The 17766-nt window shown below is 52.9% G+C and overlaps 1 protein-coding gene across 3 annotated transcripts; it reads right to left on the bottom strand.

The window, feature by feature from the left end:
* Positions 1-2813: 2813 nt before the first annotated feature.
* On the bottom strand, positions 2814-9300 carry FST (follistatin). 3 transcript variants are annotated; one of them, XM_036020156.1, is made up of 6 exons: positions 8836-9300; positions 6888-7079; positions 6191-6409; positions 5672-5896; positions 4789-5016; positions 2814-4029 (listed from the first exon to the last, which is right to left on the bottom strand). In XM_036020156.1, the coding sequence occupies exons 1-6, from the start codon at positions 8918-8920 to the stop codon at positions 3947-3949; spliced, it is 1032 nt and encodes a 343-aa protein (XP_035876049.1). In that variant the 5' UTR covers positions 8921-9300; the 3' UTR covers positions 2814-3946. The 3 variants fall into 3 exon arrangements, with proteins under 3 accessions (XP_035876049.1, XP_028373431.1, XP_035876050.1); XM_028517630.2 differs by having other exon boundaries at positions 4789-5019; positions 8836-9296; XM_036020157.1 differs by having other exon boundaries at positions 2814-4299; positions 4789-5019; positions 8836-9296.
* Positions 9301-17766: the final 8466 nt, after the last annotated feature.

Below are 17766 nucleotides of genomic sequence, written 5' to 3' on the forward strand. Positions count from 1 at the left end.
TTCTCCTAGAGAATGGGACAAGCAGTCTACCATGTACTCCTACTTGGTGAGAATGACTTCTTAAGATTTTAAACTTTTTATTTGGATATAATTTCCAATTTACCTTTTATTCAGATTCACTGGTTGTTACATTCCACTCCTTTTAATGTTTATGTGCTCTCATTTTTAATATATGGGGGGGGGGGAGCTATATAAAGCTCTGTTTTTCCTTTCTAAATCATTTCTGAGTCCTGCCAGCATGGCTCAATGGATTGGAGTGTCGTCCTGAAGACCAGAGAGTTGTGGGTTTGGTTCCCGGTCAGCGCACATGCCTAGGTTTCGGGTTCAGTTCCCAGTTGGGGTGTGTATGGGAGGTAACCAATTGATGTTTCCCTCACACAGGGATGTTTTTCTCTCCTTGTCTCTCTCTCCCTCCCTGCCTCCCTTTTCGTCTTCCTACAGTCAGTGAGGTCCTTGAGGGAGGATTAAAAATAAAAACACTTCTGAGTAAATTATATACATTTTGGCCATTTTCTCTAAATACTTCAGTGTGTATTTTTCTTTTTCTTTTAAGGATTTTATTTATTTATTTTTAGAGAGGGAGGGGAGGGAGGGAGAAAGAGAGAGAGAAACATCAATGTGTGGTTGCTGGGGGCCGTGGCCTGCAACCCAGGCATGTGCCCTGACTGGGAATCGAACCTGTTAGTGTGTATTTTTTTAAGTGTAGGAATATTCTCTTACGTGACCACACTACAGTAATCAATTTCAGTAAACTTGACATTGATACAATAATACTTTGAACTATGAGTAGTATTCCGATTTTCTTTAATAGATAGCATTTCCCCTCTAGGATACAGAATCCAGTCTAAGGTCAGAATGGCTGTCAGGCTTTTGAGAATGATTCTAATGATGCCAAGTTTTATTTTTACCATCCTCTGGGGACCATACCCACTTAGTATATAAAAATCTTAAGTGGACAGCTTATAAAAACCAGATATCTTTCCTGACTGGTGTGATTCAGTGGGTGGGGCATCACCCCGAAGGGTGAAAGGTCACCTGTTTGATTCCTGGTCAGGGCACATGGCCAGGTTGGGGACCCGTCCTCAGCTGGGGACGTGTGAGAGGAAACTGATGGATGCTTCTCTCCCTTTCTTTCTCCCTCCCTTCCCCTCTCTCTAAAATTAGATAAATACAATCTGTTTAAAAAGAGAAAATTAGACTTCTGATATTTTTCATTATTACTTGATATTTTTAAATTCCTAGTAATTTAAGATGTAGTCATTCTAATTAAGAGTAGTTACTAGAATTACATTATATGCCTGAGTGAATTACTTTTTTTGAGTCATAGTCGACATTCTAACAGCCTAATGACATTGATGTAATTTGAATTTTAGGAGACTTCTGTTTTTTGCTACGAATTAGCCCAACGCAGGATTCCTGGAAAAGTAGGAAACTCCAAGAAAGAAAATGAAGGGTTTTGTGTGTGTGTGTGTGTGTGTGTGTGTTGCTTGAGAGGCATGACCGTTGCAGACAAACACGAAATAAAACTTTCAAATAATCTGCATGTTGTTTTAAAAGCAAGCACTTGATTCCATCGCTCGGCCTTGCCAGGACACACACCAGGGCCAGCTGAACGGGGGGTGTTGTCACTCTCGCTGTCAATGGCCGCCCCGCAGCGTGAGCAGCACCCCGGGGCGAAGCACGAAGCAGCTCGCGACCCACACCGGGAAGGGCTGTGAGACGTGTCTGCCGGCCGCCTCTCCTGTCCCGGGAGCCTGTCCCCAGCAGCAGCCAGCCCAGCGAGCCGCGGCCGGGCCCCTTTGCGGCTGACCCCCGTCTCCCCGGCTGATGCAGCCTGTTGGACTTCTGGCCTCCCTGCCCTTCTCAGGAATCCGGGCTGCGGGCTCCCCCAAACCCCGTGGGCTCCTAATCACCACACAGGCTCTGCCCACCCGGGTCCGTCTGTCTCCACATTTCTCCTGCGGTGACCGCAGTTGAGAGCCAACAATCTTCCAGTCTTTTTTTTTTTTTAATAAAAGAAAAAAACTTTCTGTTTGGAACGAGACCTACAGTCATTTTTAATAGTTACTGCTTAGCCGTGTTGGCGGCATTGACCGTGCTTTGCTCTCCCTCCCAGGCCCAGTCCCCACTTCTTTGCCTCCTGCTCTGCTGAGGTTTTAATGTCCTTAGTCAAGGCGTGAGCAGGCAGCGAGCTGGGAGCCTGCATGATGCAACGTGGTGACACAGGGCAGCGTGCGACCGTAGACGCCCCAGATGCCCGTCCGAGGCCCTGAGAGTGGGACTCAGCTGTCGAGCGTTGCCTACAAGGCGCTGCCAGCCTCCTCTTCCCTGAGTGTCACTTTGTCCCCGACAAACCCGGGCACCCTTGTGCAAACCCACCCCTGGCCTCCCCGCGCCCCGGCCATGCCCACGCTGCGAGGTGTACTTCCGTCACCGCGTGGATTTCCACGGTGTGCTGAGCATGTTTCTGCCTTTCCTTGTGCCCGGCTGTGGTTTCGGGACCTGAGACCCACTTTCTTTAGGTAAAGTAGAGGGTGCCTCTGGCTACGACGAGCAAGAATGGCTGCGGTGGGGCTCCTACAGGGGGCACTTCACGCTCGGCCCACTGCGGGGGCCACCATCTGTCCTTACGAAGGGGTTGTTGGAACTCGGACCCTTTACCTTCAGATGCCATGGCAGCAACTTGTCATTACCAGCTCTGGAGCGCCTTCCGCCCCGGCCACTAGATTTCAGTGGCTCGGCAAATGAAGTCTGGACATTTGTGCCCCAACGCCCAGACACCTCCTGGGACACCAACAGCAGCTGAGACCGCGGGCTTTTTAAAATTTTTTTATTTTTTCACTCATCATTTATTTACAAATACACATTATAACTTTTATATACATTGCACATTTACATGGTAGAAAAGTACAAAACTATATATTTAAATGAATTTATATTTAACTTGCCATGTTTTGAAAATATAAAATTGCATCAGAAGAACGTATCATGGAAAGCAAGAAACTTGAACTGATAAAGCTCCGCTATAACTTTGAGTGACGCAGGGGTTGAAGAGGAACTCAGGTCAAAGGTACAGGAGACCAGCTGGGAGGGAACGCCCAAGGGCAGGCGGGGCGTGCAGGGCCCCTGCCTTCAGCCTGCCGCCGCGGTCCCCCAGCCCCCCTCGGATCTCGTCACATCTTAGGGGTCCCTCACTAGAAGCCTGACACTGCTGTTGCCTCCCTGTCCCGGAGGTCCGCATCAGCCCAAGAGAACCGAGGCAGGAGCTCCCTCAAAGCTGGGTCCTCTGTACCCTCGCTGGGTCAGTCGCAATGCCTTTTGGTCAGCCAAGATTCCTTGTAAACAAAACCCGAGGGAGCGTGTGTGCACACACGTGTGCGCGGGCAGAACAGGCAGCAGAGAATCCAATAAATAAACACGACAAACTGACATGCGAGTGAGTCTGTTCGGGTGGAAGGGGGTCCGACAAGAGCGCAGGGAGGGGCACGGGTGTGTGTGAGTGGTCAGGAATGGACTTCGATGGTTTACAAGGAAAAAAAAAAGCTTTAACTTTACAAGCAAGAGACCTCACAATAAATAACAACTGCTCTTCCTTTCACGAATAAATTTCTTCAAAAAACAAGGTGTACAGTCAACCAGACATTTTATGTATAAATTATAAAACATGACACAGTATAAATAAAGGTCTACAAGTCTCAACTATGCGCCTCATCCAGTGGACCTCACAGGACTGCCTCTCCGTGTCCAATGGGCAACAAGTGGCCTGGGAGAGAGCTTTAGGGCAAAGGTCCTTTATGTATACTTTTCCCCCCAAATAAATAAGCATACACTTATTTACAGTATGGACAATATATATTTTTCTTTCCTCTTTTCTTTTCTTTCCTTTCCTTTTCTTTTTTTTTTTTTTGCCCAAAGGCTATGCCAGCACTGAACACGGGTGGAGGGTTTACCACTCTAGAATGGAAGATATAGGAAAGCTGTAGTCCTGGTCTTCATCTTCCTCCTCTTCCTCGGTGTCTTCCGAAATGGCTAGATGGGGAACACAGGGGAGCCGCTGTTTAAACACGGACAACGACAGCGCGGAAGCAGCTCAGCGCATGTTTTCAAAGCCCTCTGACACCGCCACGTCACGGCGTTGCAGTTTTACGTGACTTGCAGTGAGATGCTTTTTTTTTTTTTTTTGGTTTTTGGCATCTGCTGTTACGCAATGTTTTTAAAAACTTAAAAAAAATAATCTATGAAGTCAAAAACTGCAGAAAGTTCTGAAGACTCAATGGCTCAGGTTTTACGGGCAGATTCCTGAAATCAGATAAAAAGCGCTCTTGTGTTCTAGGTATAACCGCTCTGGGTCCTCATCGCAGAGTTAGTAGAGACAGGCAACTGCGAGAAGCAGCGGCCCTGTGTGATCATATAAAGCTGTCTTTGAAAAACGGGGGTGGGGGGGTGGGGGGGAAGCACGACTTTTGAAGCAGTTAGTTTAGATTCAAATGTTAACAAGGCAAACAGCAAAGCACCCTGGGAAAGCAAAGGCATGGGGGGCCAATGACTGGAAACGGGCCGGCACAAGCCACCCCACTGGTGATCACTGGACAAGTGTGGGAAGCCAGGAAGACATTCCGGGGATTTGTCTGTGGGCCAGGGAGTCGCTGGTGAAATCAAGCAGCTGGCTCGCTTCCACGGGAGGGCGTGGCCTGACCGCGGGGAGGTCTCCGCTCCCTGGGGGGGGGGCCCTCCCCGGGCCCGCCTTCCCCCGCAGCAGCAGCAGCAGCGGGGCGCAAGGGCACTTACAGTTGCAGGACCCGGAGTGCTTCACCTCCAGCAGCACGCCGGAGGAGCACGCGGCCTCCCTCATGGCGCACTCGCTGGCGTAGGTGGCGTTGTCGCTGGCGCAGACCGGCTCCTCGGACTTGCCCTCTGGGCACAGCTCCCCGCACTGGGAGCACCGGCCCCTGCCCACCTTGAAGTCCCACAGGCACTTTTTCCCGCCGCTGCACTGGATGTCTTCACAGGACTTTGCTTCTAGGATATAACATACCCGTGATTAGGAGGACGCGCGTCCGCCTTCCTTCCTTTGCCTACTCCCCTAGCGAGACATGCACACGTGTGACCGACAGCTTGCACTCAGGGGGGTCATGGAGCTATTATGCAAACATGCTTGAAAAGAAAACCGAAACACACACACACACACGAATGCCCACAGTTGCCTACACACCGTAGTTGTGCACGCACACAGCATCTGTTGGAGCGGCTGCCCCCCCCCCCCGCCCCCTCCAGTGAAACCTGCCTTTGATGATTTCCCACAGCGGGGATCTTTAGAAAAGCAAGAATCCCATCAGTTATCAGAATCTAATGACAGGTCTGAAGAACTGTTAAGTCATTATGTCTTGCTTCCAGCAAGTCTAGCACTTAAAAGGAATGTGTAAAATTGGGTGAGTTCTAAGTTTTCCGAGACAGAAAATCGTCTCCTGTTTCTGGCCTGCATGTTAACGTGCATGCTATCGCCTCCGGAGGACACGCACTTCCTGAGGGGGGGGGTGTGGTCACTGGGGACAATCCTCTCTGTGGTGCAACTTGGCATATGGGGGGGGGGCGGGGGCGGGCTCTGAAGCCTTCTAGAACTAGGCTTTTCCCTCCTGTTTTCTCTTGCTGCTCCTTTTTCCGGAATACCTACTGACACACTTTCCCTCGTAGGCTAGTCCGATGGACCTGCCCAGCAGGCAGGTGGCCTTCCGCAGGTGGCAGGCACTGGAGTAGGTCACGCCGTCGTTGCCGCAGAGATACTGCTCCGAGGAGGCGGGCTCGGGGCAGATGCGGTTACACGTCACACAGTAGGCGTTGTTGGTCTGGTCCACCACGCACGTGGAGCTGCCCGGGCAGAGGACGTCCCGGCAGGTCTCTGAAACACAGAGGGGGAGACACGTGGTAACGGGCGCCTTCCGGCCTTCGGGGAGTGCGAATGGGAAATCACTTAGGGGAACATGAAATGGAAGAGACCGGCTTTCAAGAGGCACTCGGGGCGTGCTGCGGTTTTCGAGAGGAAATTTATGACTCCAGGTTGGTGTTCTTTCTGCGTTCTTAAGGAGTCTTTGGAGGTTGGAAAAGGGGTCCCGAGTTGGGTGTCACGATTATCATCCTTAGGCTCCTCCCGAGGCCCACCCGTCCCCTGGGGCCTTCGGGTGGGTCCACCTACTTTTGCATTTGCCCTGGTACTGGACTTCCAGCTCGGGCTGCTCTTTGCACCTGGCCTTGAGGAGCGCACACTCATTGCGGTAGGTTTTCCCGTCCAGCCCACAGACGGGGCCTTTCCAGGTGATGTTGGAGCAATCTGGGGCGCAGACGCAGCGGGGTTTGTTTTTCTTGTTCATCCGGCATTTTCTCCCGGGGCCACAGTCTACGTTTTCGCACGTTTCTACGGGTTGGAAAGAGGCGAGGATTAAACCTGGGCCAGGCACGATGCAGGTCAGCAGGACGGCTGCGGCGGGGTGTGGGGGGAGGGCGGGCGCGCGGGGTGGCGCGCGGGGAGGAGGGGAGGGCGGGGGGGGGCGCTTGCGCAACGGCGCAGTTGGCGCCTGAGGGGCCCAGGCTCTCGCCCAGAAGTCGAGGAAGGGTGAGAGGAAGGGAGCGACAGCGGGCCTCGCCTCATACCCAGGTCTCTCTCCCCGAGCCTGGGGTGGCTGGCTTCGCCCCCACACTAGGCTGAGCAGTCGACCTTGTTTGGGGTAAAGTTCCTAACAGGCAACACTCTACCCGAGGGCTTCCCGGGCTTTCTGGCTTCTGGGGGCTGGGGGCGGAGAGGCACCCGGACGCAAAGCTGGGCAGTGGGGACACCGAGGGTGAGACGCCCCCTACTGCGCGCCGGACTGCAGCTCCGGGAGGAAGAGCCCCACCTTGACAGGGGATGCAGTTGGGGGCGCCCCCGTTGAAAATCATCCACTTGAAGAGCGTGTTGTCATTGACATCCTCCTCGGTCCACGAGGTGCTCAGGCGGCCGGTGCTGCAGCATTCCTCCTTGCTCAGCTCGGTCTTGTACAGGACCTGGCAGCGGCCGTTTTTGGCTTGGCGGAGCCAGCAGTTCCCAGCTGCGAGGAGGAGACGGGTGGGAGGTGGGTGAGCGCGGCGGGGCGGGGGCGGCGAGCAGGCCGCGGCGGGCGCGGCGTGGAGGGGCAGGGGACGGGGACCAGCAGAGAACGCGTGGAGGGCGATGGAAGAAGGGTGCGGACGGAGCCGGGAAGCGCGGCCTGGAGAGGCGGGTGGTGGGCGAGGGAGGGGGCGGCGGGCGCCAGAAGCCGCGCGCCCCGGGCCGCAGCCGCCTCTCTGTCAGTTACCAGTGACCCAGACACAACACGTGCAGCCCGCACGGGCTTTTACGGGGCTGTTTGCTTTTATTCGCCCCGCTCCGTAACCTGCAGCGACTCGAAGAGCCGATTAAAGAACTTGACAAAAACAGGACGCGACGGATGTTTTTACATGTCGGTTTCACGTAGGCGGAGTGGGTATTATTTGTGACAGGGGTTAAGGAAGTGGGAGACCTTGGGGAAGGCAGCGAAAGAGCGAGGGGCCGAGACAGGCACGGCACGCGGGAGCCAGAGGCACTTGTGAAAAATGAAAGCAAACAGGCAGCCGCGTCCTGCCCGGCCTCGGGGCGCAGCCCGCCCGACGGGCTCGTTTTGCAATCCGCCAAGCCCGGGGGACGCCCGCGGCCACCGCGGTCTTTCGAAATCTGCCAGGGCTGCCCTCCGCGGCGCCCACGTCCCGGGCGTCCCGCAAGCCTCGCCCCGGAGGCGGGCAACTCGGGAGGAGGAGCGGGGCGGGCGGCGGGGGTTTCCAAGCGGGACGGTCACAGTCCGTCTCCAGAAAAGTGCAGGGGACGAGGGGAAGGCTCCGTACCGCGCCCCGCGACCACGCACCCGTCACGTACCTACCAACAAATCTCTGCAAGTCACTTCCCCCCTTTTAACGTTCGGATTTGGTTCGTACGGACTCCTCACGAATCCTCCACACAACTTTAACAAAAACTGGACCATAAGCTGCTCTTATTATTTCTTCTAAAATCTGCTCAAAGGCTAACTAAATTAAACAAGCCCCAATTTTAAACACACTTTAGAAATTTTCTTTCCATGCACCTCAGGACTTAAATTCAGTTGTAGGCGCCTCACCTTTTTCTGCGTAAAGTTAACGGTCGGAGGAAGGGGTCAGAAGAGGGGAAAGCTGGAAACGGCACAAAACACTCCGGCCTCATAATTTGGGTCTTTTTTTTTCTTTCAGGGTTCGGGGGAGGGGGTTCGAAGGAGCACTCACTGGGCAGAAAGCTCCTTCCCTCGAAAATTTCCAGCATCCACATTTCCAAGTTTGGGCAAAGTTTCTGAAAACACGTCCCCTAGCCACCGAAGAAATTGCAGTATCTCGCACCACCCCCCCAACCGCCACCCCTGGTCATTTTCTACAAACTACCTAAAAGATGTGGGAGGGAAAGAGGTTAAGCTGCAAACGGGACGACTTAAATGGCCACGCTGCTGATGCGCGTCCCCCTCTGCGGAGCCAAGCCCGGGAGATAACATCTGCTCTCCCGATGTCCGGAACTCGGAGCATCTAACCCGAACTACCGAGCGGCAGGCGCCTCGGCTCACTCCCTTTCCTTTTTAAGGATAAGCGCGCTCCACACTCGGCTCCCCAAGTGTCACTGCCTCCGGTCCCCCACGGCTCTCCATCCCGGGGTCGCTAAGTGGGTCTGCTCGTCTTCCGAGAGCAGCGTCGCTCCGAGCAGACTCCGTGCGGACAACAGGAAAGTACGAGCCCCTGCCCCGGCCGAGCCCCCGCGCATCCCGCCTCGCTTACCCTGGGCGCTTCGGTCCTCCATGAACTGGCAGAGCAGCAGCAGCAGGAGGCAGAGCCCGCCGGGCTGGTGCCGGGAGCGGCCCATCGTGGGGCAGGCGCGGGGCGAGGAGCGGCGGTGGCCCGGGCGGGCGCAGAGGCGGGCGGCGGAGGGCGCAGCGATCCCGGCGCAGCCCTGCGCTCGCCGCCGGCCGCCGCGCGATTCAATGGACGTCAGGAGCCGGGCGCAGCCGCGCTTTAAATCTGGACGGGGGTCTCCTCGGTGTGCGGTGGGCGGTCTCCCAGGGTGTGGGGCAGCGGGAGGGCGGCCGCTAGCGCGGGTGTGCGCCGCTCCTTGGGGGTGGGGAGCTTTTAAAAGTTCAGTGTGAATCAGGTGACATTTCCCACCTTCTGGAAACCCTTCCCAATTATCTGCTGGAGGTGCCCGAAATCAAAGCGGCAGGAGGGGAATTGCCGAGTTCTTATTGCGTAGGAGCGAGAGGGAGGGGGGAGGCGACCGGGAAGGGGGGTGGGGGCGACGCTTCGGGGGTGGGGAGTGGGGAAGAACACCCACTTTTAGTCCTGCACGCCGCCGCTCTCAGGCAGCGCCCGCGCGCGCGGGGTGGCGAGTGTGAGTGTGTGTGATTGTATCTGTGCTCGTGCGCGCGCGCGGGCGCGCGCGGCAGGGACACGGGAGGGAGGGAGGGAGGGGGCAGAGTTCGGGTGCGCACTGCTGCTTTACTCCAGGAAGATTTTGCAAACGCCCGAGAGCTTGGAGAGGCTGCCTCTGCCGCCCGCGCACGGCTCGGGGCGTGCTGGGTCTCAGGCCCCTGCAGCCCGGGCGCGGGGCGGGCCAGGTTTTGTGTCTGGGTCTGTGCGAGCCTCGCTCTGCAGCGGCCCCCGGCCCAGTCCAGGGCTCCGCGGAGAACTCCGGCCCCGGCCCCTTCCGCCCCGGGCGGAGCGGGGCCCAGACGCGGCCCTGGGTCTCCGCGAGTCAGAGGCAAACAAAAATGTTTAACACCTCGGGCTCGGCCTCCCCCGTCGCGGTGTCGCCCTCTCCCTTTCTTTCCTCCGCTTTCACCTCGCCGCGTCTGGAGTCGCAGCGCGGAGCTGGGGCGCCGACGTAGGCGGTCTGCCCCTCCCCCGCTCCGAGGAGCCCCGGTTTCTGTCCCGAGAGCGTCTGCCTCTGCCTCTTGTCTCTCTCCTTCTCTCTCTCTGCCTCTGTCTCTTTCGGTTCGCGGAACAGAAAGATTGCAACATCGATCGTGAACTTCTGTAGCCTCAGTTTATTAAGCACAGTGCCAGGCATTCTTCGCTGAAAGTTGGTGGGTCTCTCATTTATAACATTTTTTGGCACCGCTGAATGAAACTGAGGAGGCGAGATTTCCTTTTACATAAAGCGATTACTTCACGGAAAATGCTATATTGTTTATTTATTCCAAAGCTGCCTTTTCCATTTCTGTTCTTTTTTGCTTCGGGATCCCCAAGGACAACAGATGAGGAAGTATGCAGACCAAATTCTCGGACATTCGCGGGTCGCTAGGATTTTCCCCTACGGATTTCAAATCCTCCCCTTCCTCCCCAACCCCCCCCCGCCAGACCGCCCCCCACTTCTCCTCTCGCCCTCCCCCATCTGCCACCGCCTCCTACCCCCTCCACAACTGCAAATAACTCAGCGATAACAGATTTTTTTCCACCAACTGCAGGAGATAGTGCTAATCTTTTAATAAAAGATCCCATTACAATGGGAATCTGTCTGGACAGACTATAATAGATCCCGAAATACAGCCGTGCTAATATTAGAAGACAGTTGTTTGGGTGCCTCTCAGACGGGCCCCAGCCCCCCTTCGAACGCGCGCCGGAGTCACAAAGCCCCGCGGCCGCCGCACCTGCACCGCGCGCACTCGCCGCAGCAGGCTGGTAAAATCCGGCGACCTCGCCGCTGCTTTTCGCTTTATAATTACGGTCCCGGGGACGCGAGGGGAGGGGCGCGGCGGCGCGGGGCGGGGGCGGGGGCGGGGGGGCTTTCTGCTCCCCTCAGACGGTTCTGGGGCTGCACAGATCGATTCCTTCTCGCTCCCCTCGCCCCCTCTCCCCCTGGCGCCCGCCCGCCCCTCCCCTCCGCTCTCCTTCGCGCCCCCGTCCCCGATCTGCCCACGGCCCCCTCCCTCCCTCCCTCCCTCCCTCCCTCTTTCTTTCCTCGCCTTCCTGCCTCTTCCCTCCGAGGCGGCGTTAATGCGGAGTTGTTGAGTGCCCTCTAATGGCAGGCGACATCAACAATTAATAGCAGGCCGGCCCCTTTGCGGGAGCCGCCGCTCGAGGGCCGGGTGCCAAAGCCGAGTTTATTTCTCCTTGATGCGGGACGACGGACTTCGTGCTTGTAAAGGGATGCGCTGGAGGGAAAGTTCCTTTTCTCCCCGTCAAGCCCCCGCCCCGCCACCCCCCCACCCACCCAGGAAAACGTAGTCGAAGGAAAGGGAAAGGCTAACGATTATTGTCACTTCACTTTTTTTTTTTTTTTAAACACACATTTGTCTTTTCATAGCAGCCAGGTTTATCACACCGTGTGTATCTAGGGTCGGACACTCTATTAAATACTCTAAACACTTGAAAGATCTTACATGGTTAGGTGGTGGGGCTTAGGGCAGTGCTACTATTAAAAATGGTCATGAAAAACTTTTGAAACACAGATGAAATGACAGGATTTTATATTGGGCCCTTGTTTAAGTGGGTCTGTTGGTTCTGAATCTCCTGTAGCCCCTGGAAGCTGGGAAAACCTAACTCCCACGAGTTTTGGGCCCCAGGACCACCCAGAGCACTAAAGTGTGACTCCCGCTGGGCCCTAGAGGGAGTCATCTTGCCTGGAGGGATGTGGGGTCACCTTTTAACCCCCAGTTTATTCCCTCCAAACTTTCGGAAAGATCGGTTCAAAGACTATGATCTCCTCATATTTGGAAACCTTATAGCCGTGATAATAGTGACGCCACTTTCATCTTCGTATTAGGCTGGACTCTGGTCCCTGTACCTTGCATGCATACTAAGTTAACAGGATACACAGACATGTGCAATATGACTTTTTTTTTTTGCAGGGGTGGGGGGAGGATCTGTGTGACTAAATGAAAAATGGAATAGAGGCCGATTTTGGCAGTTAATCAAAAAATATTTATCTGGGTGTTTGAGCAAATGTATTTGGTTTATCCACATAATTAGTTGATGTATATAAAAAGAACTGGTGTCATAAAGAATTTCTTAATTTAATCCAGGGAACGTGCATACAACCCCAGGTTGATGGGTAAAAGGTACAAATGCTGTGTCTACTTTACATTCTGTCTCCATAAAGCCGTATCCTCAGACCCACCCCTGACGGACACGACCGCCTCATGCTTTGACTCGCTGCGTGGGCATCGTGCGGTGACTGTGGCGTCGGCCGGAGCACACACAGGAGCTGCCGTTGCAGAAAGTGCCACCACTCTTGGTGTGCTCCAGGATCAGAGGCAGGCCCGATCCAGGGTAACTTCTGGCCCCCGGAGGGTGGCCCTGCGGGTCAGGGTCGAGGTCACTGGCAAACACGGTGTGGGTGTGTGGCAAACACAGGTGCTGTGCTGCTCTTGCCCTTGTGAATAAGCAGCCTGGTGTTTGCTCAGTGATACGGGCTCATCCTGTGTTTCAGCTGCACCTTGGATGGTATCGATCTGTTTGGGACGGCGTCTGCTCTCTCTGGGTCGGCACCGATGGGGCGTCGGGACTCCTGTTGGTCACCCCCCCCACCCCACCCCCGGTCTTTTCTGGCCGACCTGAAGAGAGGAGACCCAGTCGGCACCGGCACCCGCGCTCCACAGGCCTCCCATGACTCAGCAAGGGATCCGTCTGACTTCCGCCGTGGGAACCGGTGTCACACCTGTTCCGTGACATCACAGCCAGACAGCTGCCTGCGCTTCCACGGTCTCATCTCCTGCACATGTGCAATAATCGGGTCTGTGGATGTCTAAAGGTCAGGGGGACATTTTAGAGTAAAAATGCCTTCTTTCATTTTTGTTGTATGCCTCGGAGTTTGACTTCTTATTTTTTTCCCTTTCGGCTCTGCCAAAAAAAGGCAATGTAAATGATGGGAAACACAATAGGACTGCTTTGTGGCTGACTTTCTGGGCCGCGCACAAAGGGGCTGCTGTTCTGCGATTGTTTCCTTGTCAGCTTCAAACGCTGTCTTCCTTCTGAAGTTTGTAAATTTAAAATATTAGAGTTTAGCAAACGATTGCATTTAGCTCCCAAGAAGGCATCTGCACTCGCACAAGATGCTTGTCCGAGACCAGAAGGAACCTGGTTAAACTTCAGTCCCTGCAAAGCGAGCGTGGAGGGGCGGGGTGGGGTTACACATGGAACATTTGAAAGTCATGAGCTGAGCAGCTTATATTTTTTTTTGCCTTAAAAACGGAACGTCAAACTTTTTTTTGGAGTTAGGTGTTTTGCAAAATGAACATGAAGATTTCAAATGCACCTACTCAATCTTGATTAAACAACGGAATTTAAGCTCTTGAGAAATAGGCTGAAATGCTTTGAAAATCGGATTTTGTTCTTCTAGGTACAAAAACAGTGACTTAATGCGTCATGGCCGTTGGAATTGTGCAATTTATAGGCTACAATGAGGGTTTGAGGTGGGGTGGGGGGCAGTAGTTCTGTACTGGCAGGACTGTTGCCGAACGAACCGAAAAGTTAGGAAATGTGGGTACATAAATGCCACTGTTTATCCATGATGTCCAAACTGCGAACCAATTAAGTTTAAAAACACACACACATTAGAATATGTGTTTTCCTCTATAGGATCGAGAAAACAATCGATTATTTCAGTTTTCCTGTGTTCCAGGTTGCCCCGGTGTTCTGTGGAGTCAGTGGCGAACAGAGCTTTCTTTCTGATACCTTGGTCCCCGTGTCACATTTTTATTGCCTAATTCTTCTCCCCTCCCCAGTGTTGAAATGTTTTGGGTGTCCAGAAGCCATCAAAGATATGTTGCCCTAGCTGTATCAGCACATTCAAGTTTAACACGATTCATGAAAACAAACCTTAGTGAAGAATTCAAAGTATGTCTCAGGACAGGCATGTTGCAGTGCCCTGACAGGAACCCCTCAGTGGTTCACTGTGTCCCAGATCGCTCTGACAATACGAACGATTCATGTATTTGCTTAGCACGGCAAATATCAGGGTGTGGCATTTAGCCCTTTTCACCCTAATTCCAGTTCCACTTTCTGCCGCACTGGAAGTGCGACGAGAGCAAATCAGCATTTGCTGCTCCTGTCCCACCACTCAGGGACTGGAACAATGTGTCCGTCACAGTCGCAGCCACCTCCCCAGCTGCGTCCCTGGCTGCAGGTGAGTGGGTGTGCTGTCCTTATTCTTCCGCACGTCAGCCTTTGTTACCTCCGAGTCGCAGCGGCCGGCACAGTTCATCACTCATCCTTTGCTGAGTGCTCGCCTCGTCCGTATCGCGCTTGGCAGGTGATACAACTGCCGTTGGATCATCCGTGTTTTCACCTGTGTTTTCTTAGTGGACACCAGTCTCGCCCCATTTCTTATGTCCGTTTTGCCCCCCAGTGAAATGGCATGTTGACGAGAGGTCTTAGAGTTCATGAGGCATGAGACGTGGCTTTAGCTCTGTCACAGCATCTCCCTATAGAGTTGTCGCTGCCTTTCCTTGAGGGGGAATTCATCCCAAATCTCTTGTGCATTGTGCCTTTGCACCTGGGTCTCCAATCAAAGGGCCACTCCAGTGAGGCTCCGACCTCGGGTCCCCCGTTCTGTCCCACTGAACTGCTTGTTGATTTAGTTCCGGTGCCACGTTATCTTGATTACTGTGACTCTGTAGGAAGTCATGAGTTCCGATAATATAATTCCTCCCATTTATTCCGTTTCAAATGTGCTTTGGGCATCTTGGTTGCACTTGCATACACATTTTAGCATGCACTTGTTGAATTCCACACACACACACACACACACACACTTTATAAGATTATAGCAGGGACAGATCAGTTTGAAGAGAATTGAAATTTTATTTTATTTTTAATGTTTAGTTATTAATTTTTTCAGAGAGAAGGGAAAGGAGGGAGAAAGAGGGAGAGAAACATAGATTGGTTGCCTTTCGCATGCCCCCACCTGGTGACCTGGCCCACAGCCCAGGTGTGTGCCCTGACCTTGAATCGAACTGGTGACTTTTCAGTCTGCAGGCCGGTACTCAATCCATGGAGCCACCCCAGCCAGGGTGAGAACTGAAACTTGAACAACATGAAGTTTTCAAAACCATGAACATGGTCTATCTCCCTATTTACTTAGGTTTTCTTCAATGTCTTTGAACAGGGGTTGGCAGATCCATTTTGCATTTTGAGTGCCACTGAAAACCGTGCGGCAGCAGGGTAATCAGTGCGGTGTTTAGCTTCTTGTCTCCAAGGAACTCGGTGGGTTGTAACGGTTCCCCGGCGTAGGCGTGTGCCTGTCCTGGACTTCCGTGGGCTGGCTGGCTGTGGGCAGCAGAAAAGGGCGAAGGGGGCGGGAGCTCCAGCTCACCGACGTCTCCTGCACGCCCCCTCTCCGTGTTGCTCTGAGGTCACAGGCCCTCCTTCTAGTGAATCATTCCTGCCACCCAGAGATTTACACTGAGTGAGTACTAGACACGGTTGAGCCTCTGTTGATCAGTGTTTTATTGAATATTATTTCGTCGTTTACGTGGGAATAGAGTCCTGCTCAAAACCATCCGCCATCGTGCTTGGGTTTCGGGCGGTGGAAATAGGGAGTGTCCCTTGTGCCTGCACGTGGGCGCAGTGACTTTCTGCCTTTGTTCTCTAGGGGGGAGTGATGGCGTCTTGTCATTAGTCCTCGCTCCCCCTGATTCAATCACGCACCCCGTAGTTAGTTTCCTCTCCTCTTCCGTCTCCTCTCCCGTCCGCGAGAGGGATCAGTATCGTAACCTCCACGCTGTGTACCTCGTGCAGCGCATAATGGCTTATTTTTTTCACGTAAACGCTGCATTCCAAAGTGAACTATACTGTGTGTTGTTGATCCACGGGGCTATTACATATTTAACAATGGGTTGAGGTCAAAGGGTGATGGCACCGCACGTGGAAATACAGGAGGGATGATGCATTAAGAGTTGAAATAAATTATTTCAGCACATGGCGAGACCTGCTCTATATTTTTTGGATTAGGGTAGGGATACATTCGTGCGTGTGTACACGTATAATGAACACTAGTAGATGAGTGACTTCGAGGCGGTCTGGGTTAATGTGTGTTTGATCTCCCCTAAATAGTCACTCTGTAGCAATATAAAACTGTTAGTATAGAGACGAGGCTCATTTATTTGGCTTTCCGATACATTAGATAAGTGATTTCTTCTGAGCTGGTCTCAGGGCAATTTCTTTGCAAATAGAGATATGAAAATAATCAACAGCAACAATGTGTTAATGGCTCACATGCTGGGCAGATGGAAACATGAGGTAGAAGAACCATTTAGTTGAGGTCATTTTGGCCACAAACTTCTGATCTTTGCTGTAGCAGAAAACATTGCTGTGGCCAGCCAGATGACACGACTGTCACCCTGCCAACATCCCCTTCCTGCCAGAGCGCCAGATTTCCCGAAGGAACTTTGAGCCAGTGGTTCCTAACTTTGTTTTAATTCCCAGTTCCTCTGTGAAGTTACTGAATGACATGGACCATCTCTCTAGAATAGTGTGCCGACACAAACACACAGGCCCACCTGAAATGTTGCATTCAGTTGGAAGATCATAAACATTTTGAAATACTCTAGAGTTCCATGGACCCCTTAGCAAGACCCCCAATTTTGAAATATCCAACCGCTAGATAGCTGATTATTCCTCCAGTGCACCCTGGTCTGCTTGCTTTTCAAGAATCTTTCAGATCTCAGCCACATTACCCCCTCTGGAATAATTCTACAGAGTGTCTTACAAAATGAACCAGTTGTTACCATTACAGCAATTGTCTTGAAAGTGTTTAACACACACACACACACACACACACACACCCCAATATGCATCTCTCTATTGTTTTGTTGCTTAATAACAGCTACCAGGCATTGAGTACCCACTCTATGCCAGGGACGTAAAATATGTCTTCTCTATTTTCTTCTCAATGTTTATTCTATCCTCCAGATTCTGATGGGGAGAGAGAGCAAACGAGACAGATCTAGTTGCAGTTTTCTTGGAAGTTTTGGGATAACAGAGAAAGCAGGCAGCAAATAAGTAGGTACAATAAATTGAGATAGGATGACCAGGGAAGGTATTCCTGCTGAGGTGACATTTAGCTGAGACCTTGCACTTGACAAGGGGTTAGCCAGGAGAAGATGGTGCTTAGGAGAGAAAGTGGAAGAGTATTTCTGAAGCCCAGGAGGCAAGAGAGGAACCACCGGAGGACCCAAGGGAAGTCTGCGGACTTCCAGTCAAGATGGCGGTATAGGCAGAGATGCTCACCTCTTCACACAACCGCATCAAAATTGCAGCTAAAATGTGGAACCACCATCACTCAGAACCATTAGGAATTGAGTTGGTTGGAAGTCTCACAACTACAGAATTAAAGGAACAATATCCATTTAGAATGATAGGAGGGGCACAGAGGCAGAACGGGCTGGTCCCACACCCAGGTGTGGTGGATAAAAATTTGGGAGGGGTATCTTGGGAGCAAGGAGTCCCAGCCCCACACCAAGCCCTCTAGCCTAGGGCTCCAGTGCCAGGAGCATAAGTCCCCACGACTTCTGGCTGTAAAAACCAATAGGAATTGAGATGATGGAAGAAACTGCTGAAGCCCCAAGCAGTTCCTCTTAAAGGACCCACACACAGACCCCCTACTCAGACTCACTCCTTTTGAGCTCCAGCACCAGGGTGGCAGCTTGAAATGCACCCGTGGCATACTGGGAGAAACCGGGGTGTCTGGCATCAAGGCAAGCAGAGGCTATAGTC

This window comes from Phyllostomus discolor, chromosome 3 (assembly GCF_004126475.2).
Source record: "Phyllostomus discolor isolate MPI-MPIP mPhyDis1 chromosome 3, mPhyDis1.pri.v3, whole genome shotgun sequence".
Lineage (NCBI taxonomy): Eukaryota > Metazoa > Chordata > Mammalia > Chiroptera > Phyllostomidae > Phyllostomus > Phyllostomus discolor.

Bases quoted from the DNA above. Each gene is read 5' to 3' on its own strand.
- FST (XM_028517630.2), bottom strand. From the start codon at position 8,920: ATGGGCCGCTCCCGGCACCAGCCCGGCGGGCTCTGCCTCCTGCTGCTG. The intron at 5,897-6,190 runs GTAGGTGGACCC...TCTGTGTTTCAG, and splicing joins GTACCAGGGCAAATGCAAAA to AGACCTGCCGGGACGTCCTC. The intron at 4,030-4,788 runs GTAAGTGCCCTT...TTCCCCATCTAG, and splicing joins GCACTCCGGGTCCTGCAACT to CCATTTCGGAAGACACCGAG.